Below are 25067 nucleotides of genomic sequence, written 5' to 3' on the forward strand. Positions count from 1 at the left end.
GAGAACCCCTGCCCAGTTTGGCTTTGTCTCGTATAGCCTGCTGTAGCGATGTAGAAGTTTTGGTGTTGGATTATAGGTACAGTGGCTAGTAGGATAGGATAGTTAGTCAGATAGATAGAAATGGTATTTCGACTACTTGTTGCAGGCATATATATCAGTGGATTCCAAACTTTTTATCAAAATCACCTGACGGTAACCTAGTCACGATGGATGCGACAGTTTCTGATGAGCGGTTTGGTGGCCAGCAACATATTCGTTTCACTTTCGAAGTCTGTTCAGCAGTGGGATTCGAACCTACGCGACCTAAATGAATAATGCCCATAACCTTCGCCTTAGACCACTAAGCAGTATCGTCAGTACAACCACCATTATCCACATATACCCAAGAAACGAGTGAATGGTATGGAATGGTGATGAGCTGGAATGATACTTTCCACTTATTCGTACCATAGAACAAAGATACCGACCTTACACATATGTTGTTGTTACGCAATACAGTCAGACCTGACACATACTTGGGGCATCTGTTCGTCAAGAGGTGGAATCTAAAACTACATTACTTATAGTTTATTGAAATGTATTTCTTTGAATTTATTGTCCATTCTAGTCCATACATAGCTTCATAGTGGATATTTTTAAAAAAATGACTCGAATCAAGAGAACAGTTTGATCCGAGCTGACATGATTCGAGTCATTACAACTCAATGAGTTGCGTATATCAATCATAGATCATAGAGCAGGGGCTCCCAACTTGTGTGTCAAAGTTGCTAGTCGGAAGACCGAGTCGAATTCGTCTCACGTCCTGGTGCCGATGACGTCACAATCATGCGATTTCAGATCCACCATAAAAATTGTAAAATCATACTTTTTAAAAAATTTATTATCTCTAAATCCAGTCCGCTATAATTTTATACCCCTGTTTTTTATTTAAAATGTCATTTTTAAATCTTCCGAAGGTTTGAAAGTAATAGGGGAGCATAAGTCTTTAAAATTTCCAAAGGGGGCCACGGAGTGAAAAAGGGCGGGCACTACTGACATAGAGCAACCTCCTAACTAATTCCACCTCGGTCGTACTCTAACTCCCTATATCAATTGGCGTTGCAACTGTCGCACATACCATTGCGCTATCTTGCCTTGGACAGTAGGATATATGCTAAAGAAAATCAAATATACCAAGAAGCCTGATTCAAATCGTTGGAGTCGGCAAGTCGGCAAAAACTGCGATCGAGGTTTATTCATATTTATTTGATTACGCTACCACTGTAGCCTATTAATATCAATATTGATTGTAACAATTGCTTCTTCCGTGGAAATGAGAACGTATATCGTGCCAAAGCCACTACGGAGAAACTGAAAGAGAAAAAAGAAAATTAGCTTGGAAGCTGACTTCTACTTTCCGTCAGAGTTAGTGTATCGGTTAGTACAGATGTCAAACATTCTAGTGAATAACCCCGGTATTTTGAAAATATTATTGCGGCAACGTTATTACGAATGCAAACCTTCAACAACCGCAACTCCGGTGATCATGTGCGCTTCCCCGTCAATATGATTGACTGCTCGACAACGGTAAGCTTTCCTATTTTCGGAAGTTACATTGCTCAGATGGAGCACTGCGCGATCCTCAAAAATGCTCTGCGTTTCCACCAGAGAATCATTGTCGTACCAAGCTACGCTGGGAGAAGGATAACCGGAAGCGGTGCACTCAAGGACAACGTTGGAGCCAACTTGGAGAATTGGTCGTTCGTTCGAGATAGTAATAGAATTCGGAGTAACTACGAAAGAGACGTATAGTTTCGATATAAAGATACAATTCCTTTTGATGTATATAATATACTAACCTCCTTCACAGATGAATGGTAAACTTGCGTTGCATTCCTCCGCGGAAATGCCGGACAATGAAGCGGCAAAGCAGTCAGATGTTTTTCTCGCGTCGTTGGTCCAATACCCCAGCGGCGAAGCGCTTAACAAGATGATAGCCTATATCTCGTAATTGATTTATAGCGTCGTAGAAAGACAAGCGCGCATATATTGGTAAATGTTGTAGCAAATCATTCCGACTGACTGTATATGTTTACTCAATAATGCTGCATACGTAACTAAAGGATTTGAAGCATAAATCAATATTGTGGATCCGTAGGACATTCCGTGCGTTGACAATGGATATCATCTGATATGAATCATATAAGACGTGCATACTCGCTTAATTTCCGAAACAGATCTTTATAATCTTCGGTATCGTCGATTTCCACCAATCTCTTACGTTTCGAGGCGCATTGCGATTTGGCTTCTTCGAACGTAGCCGGCTCGTCCGATTTCGACAGCACGCTGTAATCGTACTTTCGGAGAGAGCTTGTTGCTGCGAGGATAGATAGTATGGCATTGCAACGATGTACATTGCACATGTCCAAGTCTATCTATTTATCAGTTGTTTTTATTTTTAATGAATATTTTTGCCGTCACTTCCTTGCTTCAAATGTTTGATTTCATTTATGATGTAGTCTGAAACTTATCAGTGTAGAGGGCTTGTAGGTAGATGATGCATTAGACCAGTGGTTCCCAACCTGGTGGCGTGAAAGCATCTGAAGAGGGGCGCGAAGAAGCGGTCAACTGAAAAAAAAACATTCGCGCACTGAGCGATTTACATCCAATTCATGCGTGTTTCTCCATATATAGACCGAATTTCATATTTTCAATTCTCTCATAAATAGTCATAACCTTCCATGCCATCAAACAATTTGTTAAGGTTGCTAGCAACCCGTGGGGATTTTATGATATCACGACAAGGGGGCGCGATATTTTCACTGTCATTAAGCGGAGCGTGTCTAAAAAAAGGTTTGGAACCACTGCATTAAACCATTGCACCAATACCCGCGTTATCCTCTGAATTGTCAGGTAGGACCCGCATCTCAGCAAATTTAAGAATTGTCTTGAAGCAATCGACCTTCAATCATGTTTCCCAGACTACGTTATTCTATTCTGGAAGTAGGCCTACTCCGACTGATTGTATCAGAGTTTCAAAACGCCGGTCACCATAAAGGCATCAACATAAATTGCGTACGGAATTGGCAGACGTATCCGGTTTCTTCGCAGCAAGAGCGGTCGTTCCATTCCCCTGCACCTCCGTAATTGATTTCAATACAGTCTTCATTGTTCTTGTTATTCGGGTTTCCGTTGTCCCTGAAATTTTGCATGTTTCTATGCGAAATTGCCTACAGGTTACGTCAATGGTTTTCAACTGACGGTGCGCGACTACGCGAGGCATCTGCAGGGGTCCGCGAAACATGAACATGGACATGACTGATATAACTAGGGTGATATTTTTATACTTAAAACACGGAATATTTTGACCTTAAAATCAACGTTTTGACATTTTATTACCTTAAAAAACTTAATATTTACAAAATCTTGCCCACATGTATGTAAATCAGGTGTCTCCGCACATAATGTTAAAATTGTACTACTCATCTTCATTTCTTGTTGGAACTGTCTGTCCTTACTAACTTTAGCCTGAAAAAACTTTTTGGACTTAAAACCTGACAAATTTTTACATGAAAAAATTTAATTTAGTAAAATCTGGACCTCTGAAGAATTCCAGTAGTTACATCACGTATTATGGTAAAAATAATTAAAATTGGTGAAAGAAAGAAAGTGTCTGGCCTTACGAAGTACCTTGCCAAGAATGGACAAAGAACGTTCAATAGCAGCGGTTGTTGGGTGGCAACACTGAAGTTGTGCGTACACCGCTGGTGACACACCGTGTTGCTTCATTCTGACAGTGTTGTCTACAATCTACATCACAATTTTCCATCATGCCCATCTTGATATAGGAGCCAATGCCCAAATTTGACTTTATAAACAATTTTGACAATTTTTTCACCTGTCGCTAAATTGTCAAAAAAAATCGCCCTACTGATAACCCTATTTCCGATTTTCTAATCGAGGATAGCTCATAAGAAGCGGTTAGCTCACCAGTTCGACCATTGAATAAACGTGTTGTCCAACCAACGAAATTGGTCTTCAGCCATAGAGTCACTCCCTCCAATCCACGCACGTTGGTTACTGAATATCACATCTATATCAGTCTCCAAAGAGATGAAAACACGCGTCGAAATTATGGGGGAGCTGATTGCAGAAACATGTCATCGCCTGTGGTGCCTCTAACTATAATATCGGTTTCGTAATCGGGTTCTTGGGAACCCCAGGGGTTGCCGGAGCCAGTATCCGGTGTTACACCGGAGTTCAATACACACACTCATCTCATTTACTACATATGCTGTGTGATAATACGCCTGTCTTGACCATGATTGCCTGCAGGCAATTAGGCACGATCAGTAGTCGAAACACTGTGCCTGTTGTTGTGCTAGCACTTCCTATGCAGTGACGTGCCCAGAGGGTTGGGGGGTTGGGGCTTGACATCGATGCAACCGGAACAACCCCGTCAATCTGAAATGCCGATTCCATCACCGATCTTTACCAGAATATTTGTCATTATGAATCTGGTATTAGGCTTGTACGTTTCGACCGAACAATACCAAGTCACTTTCTAAGGCGAAATTCCATTATTGTATATTACCAGAAGGTATAATTTTCGTGTTCCGAACAGGCTATGCGACGTAGAATCACAGAAATATAGACCGAAAATATATTCGATTACGATCATGTACGTTACTGATCGAGGCAGATCACTGTCTCTAAATCAGTTGTTCTCAAACTGGGAGGCGTGCCCCCCTTGGAGGCGTGAAGCATCTGAAGGGGGCCGTGATGCTGCGGTCGGCTTCGCGCGATTTACCTACAATTCATAGTTATTGTTCTGTGTATACCCCATCAACAGTCATGACCTTCGACGCCACCAAATTATCCTTTAGGATTGCTAGCATTCTGGTTGATTTTTGTAATATGAAGATATGAGGGACGCGTCAATCTTCAAAATCATAAAGGGGGAGTGTCTAAATAAGTTCGAGAACCACTGCTATAAATTGTACGGAACGGTGAACAGTGAACAAAGACGCAAATTAAACATTCTGCAATCGTGATCAGTAAAATATTCATGCCTGTAATTAACTCTACTAACCTGGTCATACCAGTAATAGCAACATTTTTTGCATAGTCTTTTGGCATTGCGAGTATGCCATTCGCTCGGTCGGGATAGATTTCACACTTCTGCGTTGCGCCGGAAAAATTTATGGTGTCGTGACTACCGGCAAAGTACCTGTATTCATAATTGCCGTAAACGTGGATACTTTTCAGGTCTGAAAAAAGATTCTGATGATTATAAACCTCTTTGTCTCGTTTCTCTGATGGGACGAAGTGGATTCTTCGTGAGTATTTGAATACTATAAGTGATTACCAATAGTGTGGTGGAGGCCTACTAATATTGGGCAGGCCTATACGTTTCAAGTCGTCGAAAATGGACTGGAAATAACTGGAGACTCTTACAAAAAATAATGCTGGCACAGCACGGCCGGTTTCAAGCCAGAAGCGTTTATCTGCCTAAATCAGTGGTTCTTAACCTTGCCTCCAGCGCCCCCCAAGGGGCGCTGGCGATTTTGAAGGGGGCGGAAACGCTCAGGGGGCGATATGGGGGGCGCTGGCCTCAGGGGGGCGGTATGGGGGGCGCTGGAGAAAAATGGCTTCGCAGTAGATGATGTAGTGGTAGGACATATCCTTAATGAGTATTCAGAGCAAATTAACACCGAAAACATCGTTATATATAGCCTACAAGAGACATATAGGTTTAATTGTCCATGGGCGCCTAAATGACTGGCACCGAATGTTCCTGTCTTGGCAATCTGAACCCCAGAAGACGACTTCCATCTGGCAGGGAAAAATTATATGCCAGTGAAGAAATACCAATTTGAAATCGTGTGCGTCTTTTAGTTTAGTACGATGGGCGACAGGGATATCTAAAACTAGATATTCCTGTCGGGCGATATCCCTGTTGGGCGATTCTATATTTTTTGATATAGCAGACAGGAGGTCACGAAATAACATCATGCAACGAAGTCATACCAACGGGTTCGCCCGCCCGAATATGTTTAATTGTTAGTTACGGGCCCTACAGTTTCCAAGACACCTCACAATGTTCGCTCTAAGTTTTGATGAGTCTGCGCCACTCAATAACTCACTACGCTGACCCTTGGACAACAGTGCGTAACGACTAAAAAAAGGTCATAACTTCGGATTTTCTGTGCGCAGAGACCGTATCAGCACTGCGCACGTGCGCAGCTTAGAGAGAACATTGCGCCTCGGGGGGCCTGACGAAGTGCCGTTTCGTTCCTGCCAACGGGTATACGCCCGAAGATGAATAATTATTGTTGAGGTGTTCTACCTTTTCAATCACACATCACTCAGCTCTACCGGTAAATCTGTTTACGTGAGCAGAGAGAGGATAAAAATTGATCTCAATATACATGCAATTCCCGATCATATTGACCAATTCAATCATTAATTAGTGAAATTTGTCGCGCTTGGCGCGTCTAGGCGAGAATAGCTGCCTCAGTAAATGCACACCCAATGTAGATGACTAGTATCAGCAAATAGCGGTTAGCCAAAGGGGGGTCTGGGGGTGAATCCCCCCGGAAGTTTGGTTTATCACCCGATGGGAGGCCCAAGACCAACGTTTTTTTTTTGGGGGGGGGGTGGCTGACGAAGAGCTGTTACGGCCCTGGTAACGAATTAATTGTACCTACGGGCACGCCCGAATATGTTCAATTATTAATTACGTGCTCTTTATTTTCCCATACAACAGCTCACTCAGCGCTACTGGTAAATCTGATTACGTGGGCTGAGAGGATTAAAAGTTTATAGCGACTTATATATGTAATTACCACCTATTCATTCATGCATTATAGAAAATTTTAGTACCTAGGGCGACCAGGCCACACAAACTTTGCTGACCATCGGAATCCCGCTACGGGGTTCTTGGGGCGAAGCCCTCAGAAGTTTGGTTTATCACGCTATGGGTGCGCAAGGCAATCGCTTTTAGGGGGGTTGACGAAGTGCTGTTACGGCCCTCCCTCTTACTCATTGTCTTTATTACATTCCTTACAATATAAGGTTGGGGGGCGCTGGAGCACGATAATTTTTGAAAGGGGGCGCTGGAGGAAAAAAGGTTAAGAACCACTGGCCTAAATCCTTCCAAGAAAAGCTGTATATGTTTATCACATCGGTGCAGATATTTTCCAGCATGAAAACCGATTGTTATCTGAGTTATCTTTCAATTTTTGCCGAAGTCGGATCAGAGCCGGATCATTACTTTTTTGATGCGGCCAGGATCGGAGGTGGACCAGAGAATTGAAAAACGGGATCGGAGTCGGACCAGAGAATTTGTCGATCCGCTCCGCACTAGCCGCGGGCCGCGTGAATTCAACATCGAGATAAAATAGGCCACACAGATTATCAACCACTCTTTTAAAACGTTACACCAGTACAACGCTGTGCTCTCTAACATGGGCTTCGGGCATGCTTGCAACGATGCAAATAATATCTAATTAAAGAAATAAAAACACACAAACAATATCAATATCATCACTTTCATTATATTTTTCACTATGAACGGAGCACGACACTTGTAAACTCTTTTCACCAGCGGCTAAAGAATCGATAATGGGGTTAGCTAGACACGGTACTTGCTGGATAACTATCTCCTCGTAATGCTTGATCTTGTGAGGAAGCCCAAATTCGTTTTCTAAGCGACTTGGTCTTGGCAATGTCTCGGCCATTGCACATCAAAGCGCTACGCCAATTCATAACAGCTAGTTCTTCCTCCGTGGAATGCTATTGCCACAGTTGAAGCCGTTTCAGGTAGTGAGGAATAGTGATGTTGGACACAGAGAATAGATTGTTTCGAACAGCAACAACAATATTTTGAAACTGAAATCATCAGCATTTCAAAATGCCTTAGCGTTCTTTCGAAATCTCAAATCAGGCCGCGGGCTGCAAAGTAGGGGAGACCGGGGACAATTGTAACACTTTTCGTATTTTCCAACATTACGTGTATTTCTCGTGGAAATTTCACTTCCAAAGTTTTATATAAAGAAGCCAACAACTCGATAGTTGATATGAAAACTAAATTGGAACTCAATCAACAATCAATCATGGAAATTTTGGGTCACAAAAATCGCTGCTCAAATGTTACAATCGCCCCGTACCCAGGGGCAATTGTACCACCATTGCGGGGCAATTGTAACAGTGTTATTTATAACTAAACACAAACTAAATGAACAACGAAAACGGAAGCACAAATTGTAATATGGCATGAAACTAAAGAAAGAGACGTTTGATCGCTTCCAGGCTACGCCCCATCGCATTTATGGTATCTGAATGCAATATCACCCTTCGTGTCTTGCTCAAGCTTAAATTGTACAAGAGACACATTCATTCCATCATCTCCCTACACATATTCGGCCTCTTCTACCAAGGTTCTGTTGTTCAGCGGGCATAATGGGTTGGTCATTCGGTCACCTGCGAAGGTGCGAAACCGACCTGGTTGAATGGGCCGATGATAGTATAGTAAAACGAGGACGCAACATTGTGTGGCGTCAAAGCTATAATGACATTTATTTGTGCTGTAGAAAATTAACATAAATTGTTCATATCAAATATCAAAATGTAAGTGCATGGGCCATGATCAATGTCAGAGGACGAGAATTAAGCCATGACTATTGAAGTTCGACACACTAAAGGTCGATCAACATGAGAACGGGTGGTTGAATCACGAAAATAACCGAACCCTCAGATTCGCATCACCACTATATATTGTATGGCCGTTTCGACAGATGATCATGTTAGAATTGGTATCGCAAGGCAATATCTGTTCTGGTGAACGTCTGGCTGTTGCAAGATTATTCTGCAGTAGATGAATGGTAATACCAACATATGAACAAAGACATTCAGAATTGATTACATATTGTAACGGGGCAAAAGTAACAGAGTGTTACGATTGCCCCTGACACGCTCGACCATGATTAGTGTCTCAGTATGGTACCTTCCCGGCGATGCAAGTCCTGTTCTTTCTATCACCACGGTAGACTATAGTAACATTGTTCCAGCTACACATATTACGTTGTAACTACTTGAAGTACTATTCGTCTAGACAAATTATTCCAGACCAGAAAAACTTTACTCAAGGGTCAAAAATTTCGTTTTTTGCAAATTATTCCGGGGTTTCGAATCGTAGCTCAACGTAACTCCAGGTATAATAGGAGGGACAACTACTGCATGCGCACTTAAAATATCAAGCTGATTTCTCCATCCTACTAGCGGTGAGGTCGATTGTTACATTTGCCCCTAGTTACATTTGTCCCCGGTCTCCCCTATGGTCTCAAGGGCCGCGTGTTGGTGACTCCTGATCCAAGGCTTGCTGCTTTAGTCAGGGCATGAACCATAAGCGAAGTGACCACACGTAATATATTAATTGTTTGCACACTCCGTACTTTTTTCGTCGAACTTCCGACATAAAACATGCGAATAGCTGCATACCACCAACAGTCGAATGAATATCAGGGTTAGAACTCGGAAAGAAGAAAGTATATTGTGCCAAGATTAGGAACAAGTATTAAATTCATTTACCAGCATTAGCCAAACCCAGTAAGGCTATGATTCCAACCAACTTCAGCATATTGCATGTACTGTGCCTTCCTTCGAACTCTTTGTTGCAACAAGTATGCACTATAAAATTAATAATATATCAATAAATGATAAGCTTTTTTTTTTACATATATCGATTTCCGATGATCACCGCTACATATCGCACTGCGAGGATCATAGGAAGTTTTGCGCGTGAACTGTAACGCAACTGCATCCTAGCAAGTTTCAATGCACTGCAAAATGATTTTAATGTTATGAGCCTCCAATCTCAACTTTGAAACCGTAACACTGCAACGTAATTTATAGCTTCGTTCAGCATCGCTGGCGCTACCATGTATGTGACGTATGTGCGATTGCAACGTATCTGATTAAATACGACTTTTTCCCTACTGAGAATATTCCGCCATGACAGCTGGAGTACGAAACATTCTGCTTGGATTCCTTTCTGAGGACTTGGTGGTTTGCATCACAGGTGTCACAAATTGACGTTTAAAAGTCAGTATATATAGGCGGCATTGTATCACCTGCGAGAAGCATGTCCTGAGCAAGATCTCTTGTCAAAACAGCTATCATATATTGACCTTATCAATGCAATAACACCATAAGCAAACGGGAAGAGTTTCTGGAATGTGGCTGAACTCCGTTTGAAATAGATGTGTTACGACCTTAATGACGTTCGCCCGAATATGCAACAATCTGCATGGATGACGAAATTATAACGCGAAATAAGAATGTATCAAGTTTTTTTTTGCATTTGTGTTACGCTTTGCTTTTTATTCACTAATAAGCGGCAAAGCAACACACAGGGAACATTTCAATTGTTTACGATGTTATTACAATAGTTCACATGATAAATATATATATATATATATCGACTTTCAATTAAATAATTAAATAAAAGGGCAAAAGAAAACAGGAAACAAAAGAACATCAAGATAATCCGTTTTGGGACCTTGTTAAGCGCCTCCAGCGTGGGCGGTCGTGGGCGTCTTCGAGCGAAAGCCCGCGTTGCGCTAGCTCGGTCTCTATTGTCGAGCGCCATGTGGTTCTATTCCAGCCACCTCTGCGCCATGGCTCCGTCGGAATGTGGTTGATGATGGCGGCGGCTGGTTGATCGTCTTGATGCCGCACTAGATGACCGATTAGGCGGAAGTAACTGTTGCTTTTAGGCTAATCCTCAGGGATCTTGTTTGAGGCTTCGGGTCCCCGGCGCCGCCCGGCAGATCCCCGTCTTTCTGTTGATATTGCACCCCTCGGCGAGTACGCAGTAGCTTAAGGTAGTAAAGTCTTCGTCGTACTTTGCGACTTGGTCTACTCTGTTATGATAAATGGAAAAGTCTTAAAACCTGTAGAATTTTACAAGAGGAATATGTCTAGAATCGTGTTTGCTCGAATGAAGTTCCGTCTATAGATCATCATACGTTCTTGTTCAAACTCATATCTTCCGCTCGGTTGCAATATCTGTCTGGCCAACTACCGCTGACATTGGTGTAGGGAGGAGCTACTTTTGAGGATGCGAAAACACTTTTGCCCAAATTGGGACAGTAAACCAGAAACGCGCTTGAAATCATAATTGGTGCTGGGAAAAATCGGGAAGACCTAACCGCGTTATTCGATTTGGAAATGAGTAATAATGTTCAAGTTTAGTCGATGTTCGAGTAAGTAACCGACAAGATAGCGTAGTGGTGGAGCGTCCGGCTTCTTGATCGGTAGGTCGTTTGTTTCAATACCCGGCCGGGTCAGACCAAAGACATGATATCCATGGCTTCCTCGCTTGGCGCTCAGCATTACCGAGGTAGCATGGAGGGGTGTTGCAACAGCTAGAAATCCTCTCAAGTCTATCTGTACCTTCCTTGTCCAGTGGCATATGCACATCATCCACTCATGGTATGCATATGCACAGTTCGTGTGTATGTCTATCATGAGTCGGTGTATGCCGAAAAAAACATCAAGGACAAAAATACATACCGATTTATTCCTATTCCCGTCATTCATTATGTATACCGCGTAGAGTTTAAATATGTAGGCTACTTTTTTGTGACTGCAAAGAATATAATGCCAGAATTTGGTATTTTGTTGACCATTCCTATTTCATTGCACTTTGTGACAATGCTGTGGGTTGATCACGACTTCGCGGATATGTCATTCCCACTAAAGTGCGTAGTTTTGTACCGCATGAATCGTATGCGGCGATACGAGAAATATAAAATCCAGCCAAGAGGCTGCTTTATGTAGCCACAAAGAGATAACTTTACGCAACCACTACTAGCAGTTACTCTCTGTTGCTTCATTTTATTGATACTATTTGTCATAAACCATTGATTGTTATTGCCGAAAATTTACTGCAGACACCGGTTGCATTGAATACACATCTTGCATATTGGCCTGCCGTATAGTGTTTTTTTGGGGCGCTTCTTCAATATATGGCCCATATCAAACCAGTGCTGCCCATCAAACCCATAAATGTTCTCCATGAACACCTAGCGTAAAATTTATAAACTTCAAAATTTATTGTGTTTTGGGGGAGGGAGAGGCACATTAGGATTAGGGTTATACCGTTTGGGATATTGGGGTTGGGGGATGACTGATATTAGGGTTGGGGAAGGGGAATGCTATTGTTATTAGTATGGTAAAAAGTTGTAGTGCTGCTAATCTCCCGTAAGGGTCTGGTGCGCCACGGTCTGTAATTATCTTCTGGTATAAGTACCTTTGCAATGTAATTCAACCTCGACTATATACGGATCAAAAATTAAAGGATTCTACGACATGATATCACGAATTCAGCCACAGGGGTCAATAGCTCGGGCTGGATCAAGACTCAAGAGGTTATAAGTCGTGAATGGGATGCCATGATTACGACATGACTCAATGAGAAAGCACCGTTGAAAATCATATCTTGCACAATTCAGTAGAAAATGGTCGACGGTTTCGACGATATTACAATGAAGACATAGCGAAGTATCTGAACATCCTATTTTGAACGAATGAGCGTTAAGCCTACAGTGGCCGGAGCGCAGACGGAACATGATGACCTCAAATTGCCGACATGCATGCATTGACGGGAATTTAGTTGAAATGCAACTATGGAAGCGCTTATAATGCATCTTCGTTTCAGTTCATTCAAGCTTAGTAGATTGGCTAATCAAGAGAAGTGTCCGACTAGAAACTGACGCTTTGGCGTAGCCAGATATGGATATGGAGACAAGTTCCTTCGCAAAGAGGAAGTCTTCAACTAACTTAACTTCTTCTGAGGAAGAATGCGAGGATGGGGAGTGGTGCGAAGTAAGAGAAAAAATACTTGCCAAAAACTTTGCGCTGAGGGATAATGTTGTTGGGAAGGAGCGGGAATCTAATAGCCAAAAAGCAACAGATCATCAACTTGACGTGCTGCTATCCGGGTCTGATGGAAAACGCATGGGACACCAACATCCTACAAAGGTATGTGCCGCACTTAAGATAAACATTGGCAATTATGGAAGATACGTAGATTGCCTTCTTGAGATCTAGTTGTAACTAGTAAAACCAAAGAAGAGGCTGATAAGCTGATAAGCCAAGTCGATGACTTGAGCCGAGTCATGCGTAATGACTCGAGTACGAGTCGAGTAAATCCAAATATCGACTCGAGTCGAGTCATTTTCCCATTTCAAGAAAATGACTCGAGTCAAGTCGAGTCACAAAAAAATCGTGACTCGAGTCTAACTCGAGTCGAGTCATGACCCGAGTCATTACAACCCTGGTGTCAACAATCAGCAACGATCAACAATCAACAACCCAAGTGACTGAGCTACCATCAGGAAGATTCCGTGACGAACAACCGCGAATCACATAAACAAAGACAATAAAAGTAACGATCCTAATAAACCAAATAATCCATCCTCGCTATCGTATATTGATCCGATTCATCTTATCGCACTACTGGCTGCAATAGTGAAGCTTACATTGGCGGCCTGCAACTCTGACACGGAGTGCGAAGTATACAATAATATAGTATCTAAAGTTTCATTGAAGTATCTCGGTCAACAGGCAGATGTTGTCACGATGAGAAACATTTTCGAACCCTTCCATGATATCAATGACACCAATCCGATGACAAATCCCATAAACGATGGATAATATAGGACTAAAGTTTTTACAGTGGAATTGTCAAGGATTATATAGGAAGCATAACGAACTAAAACACTTTATCGTGACTATGGAACGTGCTCCAGATGCGATAATTCTCTAGGAAACACACCTTATCGAAAAATACTCTCCGAAATTTCCAGGATATCACTGTCACAGAAAGGACAAATCCCTTCATTCTGGTGGATTGGCGATCTTTATTCAATCTTCCCATAACTCCAGCATCGAAGCAGTCGCTGCAACCGACATCGAATTACTTTGTGTGAAGCTTCACGGCCTATCATTGTACGTTGTACAATGTGTACATCCCACCCGACTGCCGCTTACGCGACAGTGATGCGAACATTTTCGAGACGTTACCACCAAAATCCATCATCTTTGGCGACTTCAATGCACATCATTGGTCGTGGAGTTACCATACGAACCAACGAGGGACTTAACTTGTTAATGTCCTCGATCACGCAAACTTAGTCATGTCACACACATATCAATCGATGCAAAACAAATTTGACTCAATTCCAACTAGTAGAAGCGGAGTTATTGGAGTTTTTCGTAGATAATCCGCGGATCCAGGGATAATCCGAGATTATCAACGAAACACTCCAATAAGTCCGCTTCTACTATTTGGAATTGAGTCAAATTTGTTCTGCAATGTCTCTGAAGACAGCTCAACAATTTCATGGGGCTGACGGGAAAATTTGAATTTTTTTTTTTAATTTTACATTATAAATTAAAAATTTTAATTGGATCTGCGGAGCCTTACACTTGACAGAATTTAACCAAATTTGGTGCGCAGAGTTTTTTAGGGTAACCTGACAATTTAATGCCTGAATGGCTCCAATCCAGAAGAAAAAGTTATTTTTGAACAGCCCTAATGCGCAGCAGCTATGAAGGTTGCAAGCATGTTTGGTTCAACTTATCGTTGTGAATCAGCCTTTGCGGACATGAACTTCATCAAAAACAAACACAGAAGACGCCTCACTAATGAACCTCTGGAACACTCACTCAGAGTTGCAGTGTCAAGTTACATACCAGAGTACAACGCACTAGTTGATAGCATGCAATGCCAGGCCCCCCATGACTGATATAGAAACAGATAACATGATGTCCAGTCTAACGTGTGACATGATTTATTTTAAAATTTGAGCTCACTGTTGTTGTATAATTTATATAAACCTGGCACGAAGTAATTCGTGATTTCTTAAAAAGTCTTGGTGGCTAGCTAGTTGAAATGAGATGTTGTGATTTAAAACACTCTCTTAGACGTCTTACCGCAATGTGAATCCTGCCCAGTGCTTTGAATATCACAGCGGAAATTCAGTCTGGCACGGGTAAACGGCGAGAGTAAATGGTGGCCCGTCGATTCAATCAGTACCCAAAAGTATCCCGTGGTTGCAAAAAAGTTGGTGACCCCTGCTCTAGACCATATACTTCGCCTACATGACACCATTTATAAAGCACTGAACAATCAGAGATCAGTAGTTGCAGTCTTTCTCGGCATCGAAAAAGCCTTGGACAGTGGTTCTCAACCTTTTTGGCTTTGCGGACCCCTTTTGACTGTCACGGACCCTCGCGGACCCCCTCAAGTTTTAGTTCAATTTTAGCTCTATTATGGTGCAACCTTCATCGGCCTTGTACAAATATGAACTGTAGGCTTGTGATAAACAGCAAAATTATGATTTTTCTTGAAAATAACATCATACTATTTATGTAGAAATTAGTAGACCTTTATTATTCCAAAGCTAATTTTGCTGCTGTATTTCTTAAAGTACGTGGTCGTGTCTTGAAAATCCGCGTCTTCGTTTTGATATGAACGAGGAGTGCCGAAAACCATTTCCGCAAAGATAGATGGATGCTAATGCAATATTAACGCATAACGCTTCCGACGATACTTTTGGTGTGATCGCAACATTTAGGGCACCAAAATGAATAAACATATATTTTATGAACATATCGCGTCCAGCATCTAGCGCAGGGACAGGCAACATACGGACCGCGGGCCGGATTCGGCCCGCGACGGCATTTTTATCGGCGCGCAGAGAGTTTCTACCGTCAAAGTAAAACCCTAATCTAAAAGTATAAACAAATTTTATGCGCCAAAGAATGGATCCAAGTTTTCCAACCTGACAAAGACTGTCATGAAACGACTTGTTCTGTTCGGGTTTACATATATATTTAGGAGAAAACATTTTCGACCATGAACAATTGAACATTAACAAGACAAGGCTGCATGCCAATATTACTGGTGATATGAATTTCAGGGTCGGAGCGCAATGCTTGATAGCAACGATACACTCCTTGTTCATAAAAAATCAACCTTGTCGATAGGGCATCCGCATCCGCAATAAGAATGTGTCAAATCTGATAGCTGAGCTTTAAGAGCAGGTATATCAATAATATCATTGTCCGATTTATGACGAGTGTCAGCCGAAAATTTTCGGGTTCATTTTAATATGAATATACTATTCAATTGTATATTGAAGTTCTGTACCTCCAAGAAGCTGTTCAATTATGTATATCACCGGATAAAATGGATTTCGTGGAGAGGTTTCAATCCCTGCATTGGGACAAATTAGAGAGATACTTCGGAAATTTTTATTTCAAACGACTGTTTACTAATTTGATGAGATTGACAACTTCAAATAGAGAAGGTTTCGCAGACATGACGAAGTCACCCTGATTGACGTTACTATCTCCATATTTTTATTTTTTCCTCAAACCCCAACAAAACGTCTCTAAACGGCAATATGTTCGTATCAGACGGTTATTGGAAAATTGGCAATGAAAATGAATCTCTACACTACGATAGTTCATGTCAGACGATTATTATGATGATAGGAGTCATGAGGTTTTAGCAGTTGTGGTGCGAAACTGCCACATGCTTTCTCAAATTATTAAATAAAATAAGAATTAGGTTTTCAACTATTGGAAAAATTTAGAGGTCTCGCGGACCCTCTGAAATTTTTTCGCGGACACCCGGTTGAGAACCGCTGCCTAGGATATGGTATGGCGAAATGGTTTGCTCTATAAATTGTCTGCCCTCGGCATACATGGGAGGATGCTGAAATGGATATCAGATTTTCTTCGCGACAGATCGTTCTCGGTTCGCATTGGTTCCCCGCTATCCACCCCATTTCAACTTAAAAATGGTCTTCCGCAAGGTAGCGCTATATGCCCCATCCTCTTTGCAGAGATGACAAATGATTTGGCGACCTTATTGCAGGTGGGAAATGGTCTTTTTGCTGACGGCTGTGCAGTATGGGACAGTGAGTTGTCAATAACTAACGCAGCGGCGGAAGTTCAAAAATCATTAGTCGTGATTATCAAATGGTGCCCCGAGTGGGGTTTCAAGATCTCTACTGACAAGTCAATTGCCGTGATTTCACCAGAAAAATTAAAGTTGGTAATCATACGCTCGATTTCGGTGGAGTTCCGTTACGATTTGAAGATAAAGCGAAGTATTTGGCAGTCACATTTGATAGAAGACTAACATACAAATATCACATTGAAAATATTGCCTCGAAATGTACGAAGCGTTTGAATATGATACGACTCCTAACCGGTACTTCTTGCGGGGCAAGTCGATCTTCTCTATTACAATTGTAGCGAGCGATAAATAGGAGTACAATCGATTACGCGATGCCAGCATACTTTTTTGCCGCAAAGAAACATTTGGATAAACTGAATATCATACATAATCAAGCTCTGAGGCTCCGTTGCGGTGCAATGCGAAGCACTCCGATTTGCGCTTTAGAAGCCGAATGTAACGAGATGCCGCTTCACACCTGGCATTTAGACCTTTGCCTTAATTATCGCTGTTTTTTTCTTGCTCATTCCGCCGACAACAATCCAGCAGAGGAATTATTAGATGATACCTGGCACGAAATATACTGTTTGACAAATCCGAAATTTTGAACCTTCAACCTTCTGTCAAAAATCGACTTGCTCCAGCATTTCAGAATAGATACGTATCGACACACAACTGTGCAACCATGGAAAATTCCTGTTCCCTGGGTAGATTTTCATCTACTACATTTCAAGCGGTCAAATATTTCATTTGAACAGATACGTCAGGATTCCATGTCATATATAAAAGAAACAGACATTGGATACGACCATATTTATACGGATGGCTAAAAAAACGACTTTGGAACGTTATGTGCAGTGTATATCCCAAACCACGTCGTGTCGATAACCAAACGATGTTCCTTGTATTCGTCAAGCTTCACAGCTGAACTAACTGCAATCTCCGAGGCACTGAGGTGGATTTTAGAAAACGGTTCGTATGTCCAGAAATATTTACTACTGTCGGACAGTTTCAGTGCATTGCAACATCTACAAAAAGCGCGTTTCCGAAGGATGAGTAAGATATCAAATGAAATTTTTACTAATCCACTTGAGCTTGAATTCCAGAAAGTACATATTATCTTCGTTTGGATACCAGCACGCGTCGATATTAAAGGCAACGAGACGGCAGACCAATTGGCAAAGTCCGCAGCAACGTCATCTGAAGGGCGGAATCCTACAATTACAGTTTTGACGAGGCATGAAGCGAAGCAAGTCATACTGAAATATTGCAAGCAAATTTGCAACCAACATTACCTCGAAGAAGATAAAGGCTATCATTTCAAACTTTTTCGTGAATCCCTTCATCATAGTACACCACCTCTTGAATATCGCCTAAGCGACCGAATATTATTTCGATTGCGCTCAGGTCATTGCGGATTGAACGCACACTTGTTCAAGATTGGATCGCACCATCACCAAATTGTAGCTCCTGCAATGAATCTGAGACGGTTGAGCACTTTATATTATATTATATTATATTATATTATAAAGTGCTCAAGCGTCTCAGATTCATGCAAGGGGCAGTTCATTATAAAGTTTATAATGAACTGCCCCTTGCATGAATTTCATAGAACGTTCCTGCGTCGTGCTTGTGTTTGTATGAACATTCCATTTCGCCTCGTGAACTTACTAACGGTTCCAACCATTTTGAAATACGTGGTAGAATATGTGCTGAGTTGTGATCGATATATTTGAATTGCTGCTAATTAAAATTGAGTATTGTCGTGGCGCACAAGACCTAATGGTGATAGGCGCCACTCTTTTTCTTCTTCCAATAAATAAATAAATGATGTGGTCTCAAATTAAAGATAAAATCTGGAAACTGTTTTTGCCAGCAACTATTTCCCTAGAAAGCTGTCTTTCGCGGCCACATATTATGGAACATTCATTTTGTAATTATTAATACAATGTTGATGCATCACTTTCATAAAAATAGTGATAACATTTATTTCTAGGGAAACTTTTTTACAGCATGCGGGAGCTTCCTAACTTATCAGAATTTATTTAGTATGATGTTTTAAGCTGTTTTCTGGAATTTTGATCGCAACTTTCTGAACCTTTTTCTACATCCTTTATCCAGTATTGCGCAAAATGTGAAGAAGTCATTTAAAAAAATGCTATAAAACTATTTCTAGTATGGGTCTATTCCTTTCGATTTGCATAACAAAGATCTATGTGTTGGTGCATCTTAATATCATCTGTGACGCAATAGTTGGCTCGCAAGCTAGAAGTTCAGCAGCCCCAGCCAAGCACGGCAGCGCCCGAACTAACTTAGAAGTTGAAGTATGACTTGGATTTTGGCCAAGCCCGCGCAAACGGAAACCGATTGTGTCTCGTCTTTCGTGGACAAGTTTTGTTGAGACAGCTTAATTAGTTTAACGCTGTGTTTATAAAAGTATACATTCGGTATTTTGCAGGTAAGAAGTGATAATCTTGATATATGTGAAATAACAATCTAAGGAAGTGGATATCCAACTTGCGACTGTTACAACTGTTGGGTTATACAACGGAACCTTTCGAATATCTCATACCCTAATATTTTTTTTTTAAATTTGCGCATAAATTCAACTTATGTTAACATAGGTGCAACTATGTCACGATTTCAGTGCAAAAAAAACTTGGCCTAGTTATTACGTTTCTGTTGACGAATTCACCAAGTGACCGAATTTAGTTGTACTTAAAAAAAATAGTTTTTTTAATTTCAAAAAAAGTCAAAATTTTGATTTTTAGGTCAAAATCTTTCGTTTTTAGGTCAAAAAATTCGCCCAAATGATTTTTTATTTATTTTGAACTATGAGCTGCGCACGATAGGCTACCTGATAACATTTTCAGCGACTATGAGGAATCGATATAGGGACTAGCGAGAGACTGCTATCTACTCGTAAAGCGTGATCTTATGGGGAAACCCAAAGCCGCTTTCTAAGCGGCCCTGTCTTAGCCGTGTCCGGGCCATTGCACGTCAAGGCTGATTCTCTCTCGATGGAATGCTGCTGCCATTGCTTATGCTGGTTCAGCTAGTGGGAAGTAGTGATGTTGGGCACAGGAGAATAGCTTATTTTGAAGCAACAACAACCACAACCATATTTTAAAACCGAAATCAATTCCATCATTTCAAAACGCGTTCTTCCGAAATCTCAAATCAGATCGCGGGCTGCATAATATGACCTCGCGGGCCGCATGTTGGTGACCTCTGATCTAATGTGGCTGGCCGACTGCCCCTGCAAGTTTGGACATCGGGAATTTGACTTATAGCATTACATCGGTGTTTCGACGAATTTTAAAGCGCTTTTCATCCGTGTTTTTAACATTGCTGTGCGCATAGAATATAGTCGTAGTAGGTATGGTAAGTAGGCTATATATTATATGTGGGATATACTGTTTCCCATTCCGTGCCGAACGCGCTGAGTGCATGTCATCTACTATATACGGTGACGATGTTGTTATTATTATTAGCTGTTGTTATTATTATTATTATTGATGAAAATATGAGTGACGCTTTTCGCCTGTGAGGCCAGGTGCGTCACGGACTAGAATGATCGATCGATATACCAAAATGTGGGCAAGAACCGATTTACAAGTAAGCACCACAGGATAGAACAAATTCTGCAACATGGGATAACATTTCGGGGATGATCAGTAGATTTTCGAGTGTTGCAGCGATCCCGAGCTCGCGCGCCCTGTCGAATAAGAAGTTCCGATGAAAATCATATCGATCGCAGTGCAGCAAAAAAATGCTCGACTGTTTCAGGTACTGTACAAGTGTACAATGGTCCCATAGGTCGGTGTCGCTACATCCAATTTTATATAAATGCGCTTTCGGGCGGCAATGACCTGAACGAAGCCGAAATATTAATCGTTCGTAAAGCCTATGTCGACGCATCGATGGAAAGTGGCCATCAGTCAATGTTGTTATTGATGATGCTTCGAGGATCTCAGGTAATACAATATTGTATTTCGGTATCCTATACAGTCAACGAAACGTACACTTTTCTAATTACGTTACTTGTCCGGGTAAATCTGGGCGTCTGGCAACTTACTACATATATTACATTCTTAAATCAATACTATAAGATGAGGGATAGGGGAGACCGGGGACCAATGTAACACGGGGCAAATGTAACAATCGACCTCACCGCTAGTAGATGAAGTTACGTTGAGCTAAGACGCGAGACCCCGGAATAATTTCAAAAAAACGAAATTTTGGACCCTTGAGTAAATATTTTCTGATCTGGAATAATTTGTTCCAAAGAATAAAACCTCAAGTTGTGACAAAGCAATATATGTAGCTGGAACAACGTTACCATAGTCTACCGAGATGATAGGGAAACTATAGGTCTCGCGTCGCCGGGAAGCAGGGCTGTGGAGTCGGTAAATTTTACCACCGACTCCGGCTCCGACTCCGACTCCACACATTTTCAATATACCGACTCCGACTCCGACTCCGACTCCCGAGTCTTTAAACGTACCGACTCCGACTCCGACTCCTGGGTCTTTAAACGTACCGACTCCGACTCCGACTCCCGACTCCGACTCCAGCATTATTACCAATTTACTTCCAAAATTATACGCCACATTGTCGGTTGAATGACTATCATACAACCATTAAACATATGCAAACATATGATTAACGGTGGCATGCTAAATTGTTTCATTGTGGCACAGCTCGAATTATCCACTATGCAATTAACATGAAAGAAAGATTTGCTAAATATCCTTATTTTTTAAAGTTTTTATAACATAGACTCTCTAATATCCTGAAATGTATGAATCGTTCAAATATGGCAGATATCCAATCCTGTATAATAAAAATGTAGATTAAAAATCCAAGTGTAGCTCTTGTGTATGAGTCAGCAACTAATAAAGAAATTGAACTTACTAATTTTGTCATTGCACACTATCCTGATTACAAACACAAACACACTTACTACTAATAGACGTTGGTCACTCATAAATGGAATTCAGTTAAGTAGTCAAAGACCATAGCCCAGTATAGTCCATGTCTAGTCTACATGTACTTAATCAAGTATTCAAGGATCTGAACTTGCAGTCTTTCTTAGTCATTTTTTCGACCCAAGCAGCTAAGCTACACTACAAATATTTTTAATTCTGTCAAGTAGGAAGCATCGTTTGGTCATATTTACATCATTTTTACAATTTTACAAAACCAGCCGATGCATTTTCTCTGTCACAGTATCATGGTATTCCAAAAATTACATCAATTTTGACTGCATCGCGAAAACGCATCTTGCGATTTTCTTCCCCTATGCAACTGAGTTGTAATTTGCAAGTAATGTCTAATTTTATCTATATCAGGGGTGGGCAACTTTTTAGGCGAAAGGGACACCTGAGATTTACGAACCATTGCGCGGGCAACTGGAATGTTGATAACCTTTTTTTAGTCGTCGATAAGAGCGAACCGAATTAGGTAACAATAAAAACAAGACTTATATTAATACGCTCTAAAATTGATAACAATATGTCATGAAACTGTGCAGTGCGCAATCAGGCCCTGGTCGCGCGAAGCGCGAATTTTTTTTTTGCAAGATAACGACTGAATTAGGCTATATCAATAAATATGTCGCAAACATACATTGGGGGGCGCATTGTATACCACTGGGCTCATTTGGAAAGGACAGGATTATTCGACGTTTAGACATAGCAAAATCGACAGTATAAGTGAACATGCCTCTATCATTGAGTGAAGTTGTTTTGTCGATGATCTCGCTGCGAGTGCACAAGCTAAGCCGCATGTTGGACGACACGTTCTCTCCTAATTGCAAATATAGTTAGACTCAATTTCGTGAATTTATAATTTTCAGAAGGGGGCTCAAATACTGAATGCAATAAATCTAGTGACAATGAATCATGCGAAGTACCGAGAAAAATTTCAAGTCAAATAAATCTGCTATAAGATATTCTACTTTATGGTCACATACGAAAATCAGGGATAAATGTGGCTGGCACCTGGATACGTCAATGCGTCAGAACTGTTGCTTTAGTCATCATCAAATTTCGCGGTCATGCTAATCAAATTTTGGTTGGCCTTGCAATTGTACCTGATGTCATAAATAATTTCGAGAATTACGTTGCAGGCCACACCTAACCTTCTCGTGTGCCAAATTTGGCCTGCGTGCCACGGGCTGGCCGCACCTGATCTGTATGGTTATTAATAACAGCGATTGGTGGTACATAAAAATTCTATTGAAAATTCTTTGAAAGCAAATGTTTTCATGATAGAGAAGTTGGAGTCGGAGTCGGAGTCGAAGTCAGGGTCATTCTCACAAACTCCGACTCCGACTCCAGTCAGTATTTTTCCACCGACTCCGACTCCGACTCCGACTCCAGCTATTATAGTTTTCACGACTCCGACTCCGACTCCGACTCCATCAAGCGAAAATTACCCCGACTCCGACTCCGACTCCACCGACTCCGACTCCGACTCCACGGCCCTGCCGGGAAGGTACCATCCTGAGACATTAATCACGGTCGAGCGTGTCAGGAGCAATTGTAACACTCTGTTACTTTTGCCCCGTTACAATATCTTTCCAATGCTGAATATATGTGTTCATTTGTTAGTATACCCATTTATCTACTGCAGATTAATCTTGAAACAGCCAGAAGTTCAATAACACAACAGACTCTACCTGGTCATACCAATTCTACCATGATGCTCTGTCGGAATGGACATACAGAAGTGGTGATGTGAATCATAGGGTCCGGTTAGTTCCGTGATTCTACTACCCTATCTCATGTTGATCGACTTTTGTTGATCGACCTTCAATGGCCACTTAAGAAGTTGCTCATGACCAATGTTCCCACTAAGCTGCGCACGTGCGCAAATGCGCAGTGCTGACACGGTCTCTGCGCACGGAAAATCCAAGTTGCGCACAAAAAATCCGAAGTGATGACCTTTTATTTTTTATATTTACGCACTGTTTTCCAAGGGTCTGCGCAGTGAGTTGGTGAGTGTGCGCAGACTCGTCCAAAATTAGAGGGAGCATTGCTCATGACTGAATCCTCATCCCCTGACTTTGAGCATGGGCAACTTACATTTTGTCATCTGGTGTGAACAATTTATTTTAATTTTGTACAGAACAGGAGAATACCATTAGCTTTGATGCCACGCAATGTTGTGTCCTCGTTTTGCTACACCATCATCGGCCCATTCAACCAATATATTTTAGCCAGGTCGGTTTTGCATATTCGCAGGTGACCGAATGCCCAACCATTATGCATTATGCACGCTGAACTACAGCACCTTGTTAGAAGAGGCCGAATATGAGTAGGGAGATTATGGAATGAATGTGTTTTTTTCTGCACTTTGAGCTCATGCAGAAGGCGCGAAGGATGATAATTTATTCAGATGCCAAAAATGCGATGGGCGTAGCCTGGAAGCGTTCAAACTTCTCTTTTTAATTTAATTCAATAGTACAATTTGTGCTCCCATTATTGTTGTTCATTTCGTTTGTTTTTAGCTATAAATAACACTGTTACAATTGCCCCGCATGATGGGCGTTACAATTGCCCCGGGGTACGGGGCGATTGTAACAGTTATGCGACGATTTTCGCGACCCAAAATTTCCATGATTGATTATTGATTGAGTTCCATTTTAGTTTTTATATCAACTCTCGAGTTGTTGGCTTCTTTATATAAAAGTTTGGAAATGAAATATCCACGAGAAAAATACGTAATGTTCGAAAATACAAAAACTGTTACAATTGTCCCCGGTCTCCCCTACTGCAGGGATGAGAAAAATAATCCACTACCTTGATGCTATGGCGATCGGGCATAGCTAGACCCGACGACCGTGGTTGATAGAGTGTCCGCACTTTCCGTTTGACGCCATTTTACCAGACCGCCAATGGAGAGCTTATAGTAACTGAGACCAACTGAAAGCCATTATTTTACGAAGTCCGTGTAAGATGAATTGCTACGACTGGTGAATAATTTATTGAACCTGCTTTAATTCGACTGTCCGTCAATCTGGTGCGCAATAAGTGCAAGCAAC

The 25067-nt window shown here is 41.5% G+C and overlaps 2 protein-coding genes across 5 annotated transcripts; one reads left to right on the forward strand and one right to left on the reverse strand.

Annotated features, from left to right (window-relative positions):
- Positions 1-1224: 1224 nt before the first annotated feature.
- On the reverse strand, positions 1225-9695 carry LOC145433011 (uncharacterized). Its single transcript, XM_080309878.1, has 8 exons — positions 9571-9695; positions 5072-5249; positions 3970-4059; positions 3059-3177; positions 2197-2356; positions 1839-1960; positions 1500-1772; positions 1225-1350 (listed from the first exon to the last, which is right to left on the reverse strand). The coding sequence occupies exons 1-8, from the start codon at positions 9617-9619 to the stop codon at positions 1340-1342; spliced, it is 1002 nt and encodes a 333-aa protein (XP_080166004.1). The 5' UTR covers positions 9620-9695; the 3' UTR covers positions 1225-1339.
- A 2416-nt stretch (positions 9696-12111) lies between these two features.
- Positions 12112-21720, forward strand: LOC145433012 (uncharacterized). Of its 4 annotated transcripts, none has more exons than XM_080309882.1 (3): positions 12112-12870; positions 12928-13026; positions 18124-21720. In XM_080309882.1, exons 1-3 carry the CDS (start codon positions 12854-12856, stop codon positions 18248-18250), a joined length of 243 nt encoding a protein of 80 aa, XP_080166008.1. In that variant the 5' UTR covers positions 12112-12853; the 3' UTR covers positions 18251-21720. The 4 variants fall into 4 exon arrangements, 3 of the variants coding, with proteins under 3 accessions (XP_080166008.1, XP_080166007.1, XP_080166005.1); XM_080309881.1 differs by having other exon boundaries at positions 12136-12870; positions 17776-21720; XR_013913032.1 differs by adding an exon at positions 17776-17989 and having other exon boundaries at positions 12148-13026.
- Positions 21721-25067: the final 3347 nt, after the last annotated feature.

The sequence above is a fragment of the Botryllus schlosseri genome, chromosome 2, assembly GCF_051294905.1.
Source record: "Botryllus schlosseri isolate E-star chromosome 2, Bs_hap1, whole genome shotgun sequence".
Taxonomy (NCBI): domain Eukaryota; kingdom Metazoa; phylum Chordata; class Ascidiacea; order Stolidobranchia; family Styelidae; genus Botryllus; species Botryllus schlosseri.